We start from the raw sequence: 12,131 nt of genomic DNA on the forward strand, positions 1-12,131 counted from the left end.
AAATTTGGATTGTTTTTCTTTCCTCTATTAAAGCTATAAAACAAGCCAAGTTTAAAGTTTGTAGCTTCAGCTGGTCTTGAATTATGCAAATATTTCAATATAAAAGCATTTTCCATTGCTGAACCGATTTTGCTCAGACTTTCTGAAGATTTCCCTCTGAGCCAAGACCAGCCATAAAATATATCTGACAAAAAGTAATTTGTTTAAAACTGTTATGAGCAACTCTGACAAACATTAGAGCACACATATAGATAGGACATATATGTTCCTACCAGAGCTTGCGATTTTTGGTGCATTTCTTAAAAGCTCCAGCTGCTGAAATCAGGAGACTGCATATGTTCATTAACTTCCCCTGCTTATGTATATTTCTTGTGGTTATAGAAGAAAGTCTTGAAATATGAAATGTATCCTATAGGCTTAGTCAAACCTCAAAACTCAGTCAAATCTGGAATCTCAGGCCTGCTAACAGGGATATCATGGAACAAGGCTGTGGTAGTGGGAACAGAGTCTTCATAGCCATGTAATTCCCAGGACAGCTGAGGAGCATCTGCACAAGAAATTAACCCAATACTCTTCCTTTCCCTGAGTATAATCCCCTGTGCTGAAAGCTTTTGTCACATGTGTCTCTCACAGGCTGGTTTTTCCAAAAGAGTTTTATGAAAATTCAGTCATGCTGGGGATCAATGATAGAGAAAATGACAAATCTTTTTGTCTGTGCTCATTCTTAAAGTCACTGAGAATGTCCAGCACCTCCAAGTTTTTCAGTATAAAAAGAGAAAATTCAACATCACCAAAAAATGCACCTCTGGCCGCCCAGAGGTGTTGCAGATATTCCCAGCCCTGGAAGCATTCAAGGTCAGGCTGGACAGGGTTTTGAACAGCTCGTGTTCCAGTTGAAGATGTCCTTTCCCACTGTGGGGGGTAGGATTAGGTGACCTTTAAAGGTTCCTTCCAACCCAAACCATTCTACAATTCTATGACGTGGAGAGGAAAACCTCAGACCACAATAATTTCTTTGTGCTCTGTGGAGTCTTATTAGAAGGTGACAGTTAATTAAGTCAACACTTCATCTGTCACAGCTCCTGTATGCCAATCCTAAACACTCCTTTCCTTCCCTCTAAAACACACTGATCACACTCAAATTGAATTTGAGCTTTCCTCTTCCTTGCAATGACAGAGAACAGGAAGGAAGGGAAGAGAAAAGCGGCCTTGGGGCTGGAGTACTGTGATGGAGCAGATATGAACAGACAGCAGAAAGACCCAATGCACTCCAGGATAAAGACAGAGAAATTTTTCCTCTGAAAACACAAATAATTCTGACAGCCAAAGAAAGTGGACTGACAAATGGGAATGGCTTAGATTGAGACTGCTGATGTAGTTTTTTATTCTTACTGTTTCATTGATCTGCTCCAGCTGCATGGACCTCTAAGCTGTCTGTCAATCCATACCTGACTTCCTACAGCTTGTGGTCTGTTTGAGGTAAGCCACCAGTATTTTTGGTTGACATTAAAACAATGTTGTATAAATTGCAGCAATTCATAAGATGACAAAACCTCTGCACTATGGCTAGGCCAGATTTTTGGAGGAAGGTGTTTTTTCAGCTGTCTCAGTCTAAGCTCTCTCTCTCATATGCAAGAACTATATTTTCTAATCTGTTTGGTCAATCTTTTCTTTTGGTAATAAGCTGTGCCCTTCTGCCCCATGCTCTGCTCCTAAAATACCTGTTGATACTTCCATTCTCTGGAATGTCCAGAAATCAAGAACTGTTGCCACAGTCCTCTCCACATGTGACCAGCTGAATCTGCACTTCTTCATATCACACACACCTCTACTGTGCCCTAGAAAGCCCAGGTCAAATTTTCAGCATGTATCATTCTGTGCCCCTTCATGAATGGCCCAGCAATCTGTGACAACCCCTTTTATCCATCTTATTTCCTCTCCTTCCAGCCAGAACTGTATCCAAGTATATCCCTCATGATTTCCATAACCTGATCCTCATTTGACCCACACATAACTCTTCAAAGAGGTGCACCCTACTCTTACAATCCAGCCCCATGGCTGCCTTGGCTTGGAACATTCTTAGCAGAGCCTTTGACAGAGCAAACAGAGCTCTGCTACAGATGTCCTCACAGCCTCTGGCTGCCTGTCTCATTTTGCCATGCATGGGGCAGGGGGAAGGGAAGGAGGATGGGGGTGGTCATCTGGCTGTGACTCTGCACTGAGCTCAGCCTGATCCAAGCCAGACATGGTTGGCCCTCCTGGTTGCCAGGGCACTGCTGACTCATATCCACCTTGCCACTGGCCAGGACCTTCAGGTCCCTTTTCACAGGGCTCCTCTCCAGCCTCTCCTTCCCCAGTCTGTACAGACAGCCAGGGCTGCCCCATCCCTGTGTGCAGGGTGCAGAATCCAGCACTTGCCCTCATTAAACTTCATACAGTTGGTGATTGCCCATTTCTCTAATTTGTCAAGGTCTCTCTGCAATCTGTCGAGGTCTCTGCATAAATATGTTCAACATAACAAACATGTTGTTCTTATTATTGTTAACCTGGACAAAATATACAGCAGAAGGTATGAACAAGCATACCCAAATCCATAGCTGACTCTGCAAATACTATTTTAATCTAGGCACAAGCTCTTTGAGACTTTACTGTTCCCTCAGAAAGGCAAGATAAACAAGTACACACAGCTTGCTTTTTCAAAAAACATACTCCCATGCATCAGGAAAAAGATAATAATTTTATGCTGGTAACTCCTAAATGTAGTAATTCTTTTAAAGATAATTTAGAAACTTTTATAGATTCCACAGCAGGTTATAAGTGTAGACCTAGTTAGCTCTGAAATAAGTGTGTAAGCAGCACTCTATGCCATTCTATGGCATCATCATATGCTAAACTAAGGGATACATTTTCCTTCTTTCATTATTATTTTAATGTGAGGAGGTGGGAAAAAGATGGTCCACACCAAAGGAAAAGGGGGAAAACAATAACAAATTGGTATCTCTTTCGAGAATTGCCCCACAGGCCAAACATTTTTATGTTCTTAATCATTATTAAATGACTTAACATGACACACAGAGCCTGGCGAATGATTGCATCCTGACACAAGAACGAATTACAAATGAAATGAAAGATCAAGCTGTATTAGAGGACTGCCTCTGGGAAATGAAAATCTTTAATTCTCTTTTATTATTGACATTTATTTGGCTGCCATGAATAACAACATAGCAAAGAGATTCAGCTATGCTTGTGCACTGAATAGCTTATCCCACGGCTCAAAACTGCCTTAACATTTATCATGTTTGCTTTTGTAGCTGACACCATTGCATACAGTCTCTATCCATCTCACATTTATCATGCATATAAAGTGCATTCTCTAATTTAAGTTCATTTCATAGCGAACAAACAGCTAAGATTAGCAAGTGTCAGTCCTCAAATAAGCTCCCGGTTGTAAAAATATCAAAGAAGGGATTAATGGATTTGTTAACAACTCCAGTTTGAAGAATAAAAAAAGTACTCAGTGAAAATTAAATAAGAGCACAGGAGGGTTACACATAAGATTTAGGTTTACTACATTATTACTAGCTCATGTATAAAAACATTTTTATGCTGCTATTTTTCAGTCAAGTGTACAATACTCAAGTGGAGTGCCTCCACATGGGCCATTCACAACAGGCAGTAACTTTCTGGAAGGAACACTTCCATCATCATCAGTGCACTGCACATATCCAACTCTCAGTGACTGGTATCTATTCCCTTTAAAACAGTTTGTAGCTAACAAAATAGGGGAAGGAGCAAACTCTTGAAGAAATAATTCAAACTGCTGCTAGGAATGATCTTTATAGCAGTGACATACCTGCTTAGTGCCTAGCCCTGAAGCCACAGTCTGAAGCCAATTCTGAGTTTGAGGCAAATATTGTATGAGTAAGCACCAGTCCCTCAGGTGCAAAGCTTCCTCTACTTCACTTGATTTCCAAAGGAGGAATTCAGCCCAGCCTAATAACTCACCTTGAGAAGGAATGAGCTACTAAAATGGCTCACCACAGCACATGTTTTTAATAGCTTTATTTAGTCTAGAAGCATAGGTGGACAGAATTAAAGAGACTGTCAAAAGGTAGGCAGTCATGTTTATAATGCTTAAATCTGTGTGTCGTACATCATCAATTTAGACAGCAGAAACTGCTTGAATCCTGCTAGAACACCTTTTTCCCACGTACTCTTCTGAGAATTGAAGAGCAGACGGCTGAGAAAAGCTAAAGTGAGACTTTCTGCTCAAAGCAAAAAAAGCCTGGAAATTCACTTAGTACTGGATTTCACTTCCTCCTCTTTGCAAATGTTTAAATATACTACACTGTTGCACAGCTGTTCTCAGCAGGCACAGTGTATTCTTGTTTGCAGCAAAGATGGCTACACAGATAAAATCTCAAGTCATAAAAATCTGAGTAAAACCAACTGCATCAATATTTTAAATCTATGTTATAAAAATGTTCAGAACTAAATACTCAGGCATTCTTGTGAAATAATAGCTTCTTAAATTCAGACTCTTGAAACAATTAAAAGCATAGAAGATGAGAAACAAGGAGTAACATCAAAAGGCAAATGCTCTGACTACCATTTGAAAATTGTAAGACCTCAACTTGTAATTGATTAGCTGGAACATTTACTGTGAGTGGCAGTGGAGATTTGAAAAACATACCCGTAGCCAGTACAGTGTCATCTTTGCCTTGGGTGAAGACTACAATTCGCTGCCTTTTAGTGTTCACCTTCGGCAGGGCTTGTGTCTTCCGGGCTATCTCTTTAATGTCTTCAGTCTATTAAGAGAGGGAAAGAAAATTCTTGTCACAGCATACTGGAGTGGTGGGAACTTTATTAGCAGATCAAAGATTTATTTTCTTACAGCTAGGTATAAAATAGACTTTACTGTCAGTAGAGGAAGATTTTTAAAAGGAAAAAGGGCATTCTCCTAAGGGCTTATGTAGTACTATGAGACTATTGTTTTTAATCTTGATAAAGATAGTTCAGCTATTCCAACCACTGCAACACTGCAAAGCTAACAAAGGAATTACAGAACATTTCTTAATGAGCAATTAGAGAGTTTCTCTGCTGCTGACTGGATTCTAACCATACCTATCATAAAATTAAAAATAAAATTGGTAAGAGAGTACTTTGGATAAACTCCGAGCCTGGTTTTCATCCAATTTAGCCAGGTTGTATACTATTGTCACACCTCAGACTTCAGCACACTTACAAATACTTTAACTTCCCTACAGTAACTGATCCCATCAAGCAAACTGCGCACTGTACCCCTGAAAGGGTGTGCAGCCCAGCCCACTAGCTGGTTGCATAATTGAGATGCAGGGAAGCAAAGGGCAAAAGGAATATTCAGTGGGGCACAGAACATAACCAATTTTCTGAAGGAAGGCTCACCTGCAAAAGTTTCAGAAATCTCTGCTTTCAAAGGATATTGTACTTCATTCTGCATGTAGGTAGGAGCAGAGAACCTGGCAGACTGAACCAAACCTCTCATTCATCCAGTGTCTTACACATCAAGTTTGGAATGTTTAAATTAATGCAGTAAACTCTAACAACACCACTTGTCATTAGAATATTATAATTTCTGTTGTCACCATTGCCCTATGATCAAAACAAAAAGGTTTCAATTTCTAATTGACTTGGTTTCCAAGCTAATCTATAATAGGTATTTCTGTTATTTGTATTAACATTAAACCCTTTTATAATGCTATATGGGAAACTTTTGTTCTCAGATTTCTAACTCAAGTCAATAAGTTCTACAAATTAACTTTGGCATAATTTATTTCTTGCCATAATTGATATATATATAGCTTTTTCTTTTATTTTTCTAACATTAGGAAAGGAGTATGTATGACTGTAACTAATCACTGTGCTATTTACTGTGCACCACTTTGTTAACATCTGTGTTAAATAAAGCTGTATTTTTTCCCCAGTTTCTTCTTTGTACAAGGAACTGTAGTGAAACATAGCAATGGCCTAGCCTTGAATACATGAAAACATAATAATACTTCCTGCATTGCTTTGTGTACTGTTTGTTATGAATCCAAACTCACTTGACACAATTACTATTACAGAGAATATGCCTGGGTTAATATATTTACCAGCACTCCTTTATGTGAAAATACCTACATTTTCTGCAACACTTTCAGCCTCCCTCTAGTTTCTTCCCTAACTTTGGGTAGTCAGTGAACCCACTGATTTATATACATGTGGCAAACATGAAAATAGTTTCCTTTTATTTACTGGTCTCTTCTCCTCTTTTTAAAATTCTGTCCTACTTTTCATTTCCATATATGATACTCTGACTTGTGTTATTTCTTCCTTCCTCCTGCTTAGACAGCTAATAAAGCTTTTAGAAGGCAATGTCTGCTACCAGAGAAGAACTGAGGGCAGGAACAGGGGCCATCTTACCACTAATTCTCAGAAGGCAAGGAGTGTCTTAAAGATGCCAGAGAAAAAAATTGAAATTGTTGCTCTTCTGTTTTGAAATGGTTTTTTTAAGAGGTTTGTGAACAGCAGGTATCAGCTGTTCATAAACAGGTGGCACAAGCTGTTGAATATGGGATGGATGGAGAATGCAGCCGCCAGCCTGGTAATACACAGGCTTGCCTAAGCCTTGCCACAGGAAGGTTAACCTCAATTCTGAGCTACTTCAGGCCTTGGGAATTAAGAGATCCACAAACTTAAGCACAATAAAGCATCACGAAGATCAAAGGAAACAGGGGAGAGGAGTTTAGTTTTTGCTAAGTAGGAAGTGGCTACTAGTGACTTTATTAGGCACATTTTCAGTGGAGTAAAGCAGGCACAGAAATCAAAGTGCTTAAAAATATTTGTACAATGTATTTACGGGCACGATGAATGTTAAAAGGAAAATGATGAAGTTATAATAGGAGAAAATGGCATGATCAAGAGATGATTTCTTCAGCTTAAGGAAGAATAAAGATTAACTTAGATGAAGAAAAGAGGACCCCGAGGAAAGAGATTGTGAAGAGTGATGGTAAGGATGAAGTAATGTAGACAGGGAAAAAAAGTAAAAAGCATATATGTTTTCAGGAAGAATTAAATATATAATAGGTGTGTAACAGTAGAAGGAAAGTATTTAGGTCAAAAAGGTAACTTTTTAAAAAGCAGAAATTTCAAGACAGAGAGGTTTGGACACTTCTGATTTTGCAGACTTTAGAAATAGCTGAATAGTGTCTTCTGGAAAAAGTAACTTGATCATTTTTCACCAAAATTAGTTCCTGTACTAATTTTTTTCAAAGGAAGAGAATAAAATAGAGCTTCAATGTGAGTGCTGAGGAGGCTTAAACGTTTGCACAGGTGTTTTTTTTGAAGGTACAATTGTGACATTTTACAATATGTGACTATTTACAGCTGAAGACTGCAGAGGTACTAATGCCTCTCATTTTGTTGTCAGGCAAACATCATCAAACGCTGCCATCTCTGACTTCTGTTCAGAATAAATAGCCAAAATGTATAATATTTGTTTTGCAGTGATTGTTACCTGCCCATTTACTGAGTCTTTCTTACACGTCCTGGGCCTCTGGACACGGCTGAATGATAAGACTGCACTGGTTTGTGGTTTAAAGCCTCTACACACTCCCCAAATTCACTGGATACTCCCACATACCCACTTACATACTTGAACCTGGTTTAACAAAGCTGACATACAAATCTCACTGAAGCATGATTTGCCTGTTGATGCTGCACCTGAAGAACCTTGTAGGTGGCACTCAGAGCAGCAGTGTGGGATAGAGCAGGTGAAGGAAGCATGCCAGGTGTCCCAGCATCAGACAAGGGCATGTGCCAAACTGCATCCAGCCAGAACCACTACCAAACCTTGTCTTCTGAGCCCTGCCTCTGACCAGACCCCCAACAGCTGGGACTGCCATAGCCCTGACCTAAACAGGCATAAATCCTTCCAAAACAGTGCACTTGTGCAGTGCACCTCATTAACTTAAAGACCTAAAGCTGGTCCAGGGTAACAAAACTCTCTCTAATATGGTTCCCTGATGAATATGGACTTAGAGGAGACCTCTAACAAGAAAAGTTATTTTGCATGGCAGCTGCTACTAATCCCTTAGATATTTACTGTCCCGTTCATTTCAGTTTGCTTCTTGTGTGGACAGACAGAACTGAACCCTAAATTTTATGTTTAAAGTAGTATTTTGTTTTCCTAACTTCTATGCAGAAGGAACAGGAAGTCACTTTTTTGTAAAAGCAAAACCTCATAAGCCTTTGTTATTTGAAAATTAATAGAAATGTCATCAAAATATAAAATATGTATAGATATACACTATATATATATATATATATATATATATATATATATATATATATATTTATCTAGTTTAAAAATGCCATAGAATATGAAATTCACCAAAAAAACCCAACCCCACAGGGATGCTCAGAAAGAGACAACATCAGAAGTAATGTCCTATTTTTGATTATTACAGATAAGTGTTGGTCAGGGCATAAAGTGAAGGAAATAATGGTCTTCAAATATCGTGACTGATTTTGCAAAAATACTTTGTATTTCAGCAAAGTACAATGGAACACTAACTGTGGGAATGGTTCAGCATAAAGATTAAAATTCCTTTGAATGGAATTTCCCTTACAAAGAAATAAACAGATTTGTGTCATGGTGTTGTCTCTCACCCATAACAAGATTTCACTTCTTCAGAAAAGGTGTCTATTTTCCTGAAGTTCTCTTAATTGTAACTTCTCTTTTTTTTCAAAAACTGTTTCAGATAGATTGAATTCATTTCATGTGTAGAAGATAAACTTAGTATACAAAAATGTTGGTATTATGGTGAGGTAGAACAAAAAACCATAAACAAACAAACAACTAAACAAAAGAAGCCGGTCACCAACTGATTTTCTATGCTAAAAGATTTCTGATTAAAAATTAAAAGTCTTTCCAGGTGGCAATTCAAATGCAGCCACCAGCAACTTTTAACCAATTCTATGAAAAACATCCTCTTGATTTTTGCCCTGGTCAATCAAGTCCTTTCCTTTAATTTGCCATGCTTTACCAGCTTTCTATTCTCGATATAAAAATCAAGCTTTTGAGAGTTACTGGGAATTTTTCTTGGTTTTAATTGAAAGGTTAATGGAAGCTCTTCAAGTTTTTCATAAGGTGCTTTATTATCAGTGTGATTTTTTTTTTTTTTGCCTCCACAGCACAAAAGGAAAACAAAACTGTGGACACTATCAAGTTTTACTCATCTCTGTCAGCAAACTTGACATGTGAATTGTTGCCAAGCAAGGGAGTAATAAGAGATAAGATCATAATCATTGTGCACTTTACTGATATGCTGTAATCAAATGTGGCAGATTTAGGATGTTCAGGAGGAACTGTGCTAAAATCTCTAAGCATGCACTAATGGAAAGGTTAATATGATGGTAGTTAGCAGACACCAGCAAAAGCAGTTTGTCACTAGAGCTGAATTTAAACCAGGCACATTCAAAGTCTTTAGCTCAAGGGGGCAATAAAAATATAGAATGGGTAGACTTAATACACTACTTCCTTTCTTTTTATTGTCTAGCTACCAGAGGGTACCAATAATATCTTATGCTTCATATTTTGGAGGCATCTGTGAAATTCATTCATTAGCATAAACCCAAAGTGTATTTTTATGCCTAACAATACAGATTATACAAATGAAAACTGACAGTGATAAAAAGTCTTGATTTCTACAAAGCAGCCATGTGAATTTGGGAAACATAAAATGAAATGGGACAGCCCACAGTTTTAATAGCTAAAACAGCGATGGCATTGATGTACCTGCTGGTGTATGGTTCTAAAGAAATCTAAATTGTAGAACAAAAGCTGTCAGTCTTTCCCTCTTTTTTTCTATGCAACCAATCACACACAGAAGTGGCACACTCTGGAAGTGATGTGGTTTGAATTGCGCGGCTTCTATTATTTATGCAAAATGGGTGTTGAGCAGTCAAACTCCTTTCTGTTCTTTTACACCGCAAACAAATCAATTAAGGTGGGTCTTATTCCAGTGAAAAAGCAACATGGAAAAGGATTTATGTGTGTTCGGTTCTGCAATTTAGATTTCAGTAAGATCACTTACTATCTGCAAAATTAGCACAAGCCTTGTCACATTAATTATAGTATTTAAAAACTGCCTGTTTGAATTGGTTAGAGACCAATAGCTGATGGTTCTCCAGATTAAGCTATCTGAATGTAGCCAATGGGAGGTACCAGTCAAATAAATATCTTGAGAAGCTGAAATCAAAAGCTCTGAAAATCACTGTAAAATCTACAGTATTTACTTCAAGAAAGTAGAGGATCAGACATTTTTAGAGCTCAGATGGAAAACACTGACTCGAATATGTTTTGAAACAATTTCCACACTACCTTTTCTAAAAAGCAGCTGTTTGTAAAAAGCATGGTTTACATTAATCAGTACCTAACAATTTTATACACAACCTTTCTAAAATGCATTTGCATAATGATAATCCGCATATGGCAGGGTTTAAGTTATTTAAGCGGTGTTATATTTCACTATTTAGTGTTGCTTCACCACTGCTTTAGCAGTGAATCCTTCTGGAGTGTAATGCAGCTAATGAGGTAGCTTTTTAACTGAACAAACTGACAGGTCCCATATCTGCAGAGGCAGCTTGAAACCGTGCCCAACCTCTCGGCTTCCCAAGAGGCTTTTCAAAATTCAATAAATAACATCTGTAGGCGATGTTGGGTGCAGACCTAGCAGAGTGCGTCATAACACTGAGCTGGCAGAACAAAGAAACCATGACGACTGCCAAGTTTCCATGGCAACCGCTGCGAGGCTTGGAGAGTATAATAGCACATCAATCATTGTCCAAAAGAACTTCATTATCAGCAAGAAAAAAACCTTTAGGATCTGTTTAGTGTGCAATTGTGGGTTAACTCACCTCAAAGCCTTGCTCTCTAGCAAAAGTGGCAGCTTCCTGAAATAATAAAAAAAGAACAGTTAATTATAAAGTGCTAGATAATGAAGAAATAACACATTTTGAAACTCATTCAGCCAGCTTTCCTTTTACATGATTATCTCAATATAGCCATATACAGTTGTGCAATTCTGATAGTAGCACCAAAAGCTTCTCCCTCTTCCCTCAAGCCCAACAACAGTACAATGTCAACACATTTCACAAGTTCAAATAAAGAAGGTACAATATGTTTTTTCCAAGCGAGGAAAGTTACTTCTGCAGATAGGACTTGAACTGGGAAACATCCCTCAGACATATTTTTTAATTGAAATTGTAGCATATCTCCATTTATGAATGGCACTTCATGGGATACATGCTATCAAGCCATTTTAAAAAAATCATTTGTCATCTACAGTGCATTAAAAAATCAGGATCACTAAATGTGTTCAGACCCTTGTGGTAGAATCAGATGAACATTTAAAAATATTCTGATGTCTTAATCACTGCTTTAAGCAATTTAACTATGTTCTTTTCCTGAAAGAACAGAGGAAGCATCATGGTATCAGTATGTTCTCATGTCTTATTTATATAAATTGGTACAACTAAAAATCTGTTTTGAAATAAAAGCAAGGGAATGGAAGACAATGTTTTTCCCTTACTTACTTTCTATCTTAACGTTGGAAATATTGCAGAAAACCCTTGAAGTCTTTATGTTTTGACATGCATTCTTCCAGATTACTTTTGCCAAGTAATATTAATAGAGGGATAATCTTGAGCCAAAATGGTGAGTTGATCTAACTAAACAGAAATAACTACTGCACCAAACCAATGCAGTGTGCCTATGAGTGGTTTCAGTGCTTCAGAAAACACACAGTTGTGGACCTACATGATCCGTCAATTTGGGGGCAATAGAAGAATTTGAAGTGGGTACAATTGATTATAACAACAGTAAGTTGAGGTTAATAAAATGTGATAAGCTGAAAAGCACAACTCCTCAGGCTGCTTCACTGCAGAAACATAAGGCTGACCGGGTTACCCTTAGCTGATGTTGACAGAAAAACTGAATCATGGTCCTGACAATTGGGTGCGGGCAAGGTTAGCCACTTTGACAATTTACTTACAATTGAATCCCTTCTTGTACATCACACAGTCAATGACATTTGCTAGCCTGGCTGTCA

General features: G+C 38.0%; 1 protein-coding gene across 2 annotated transcripts in view; it reads right to left on the reverse strand.

Moving 5' to 3' along the window:
- Window positions 1-12,131, reverse strand: part of ADK (adenosine kinase) — a 268,376-nt gene that overhangs the window by 35,677 nt on the left and 220,568 nt on the right. For both annotated transcript variants that reach the window (XM_030950758.1, XM_030950759.1), the window contains exons 8-9: window positions 10,939-10,974; window positions 4,694-4,808 (exon numbers count right to left, since the gene is read on the reverse strand). In XM_030950758.1, coding sequence (XP_030806618.1) covers window positions 4,694-4,808; window positions 10,939-10,974 — 151 coding nt within the window. The remainder of the gene's footprint in view (window positions 1-4,693; window positions 4,809-10,938; window positions 10,975-12,131) is intronic.

This window comes from Camarhynchus parvulus, chromosome 6, assembly GCF_901933205.1.
Source record: "Camarhynchus parvulus chromosome 6, STF_HiC, whole genome shotgun sequence".
Taxonomy (NCBI): domain Eukaryota; kingdom Metazoa; phylum Chordata; class Aves; order Passeriformes; family Thraupidae; genus Camarhynchus; species Camarhynchus parvulus.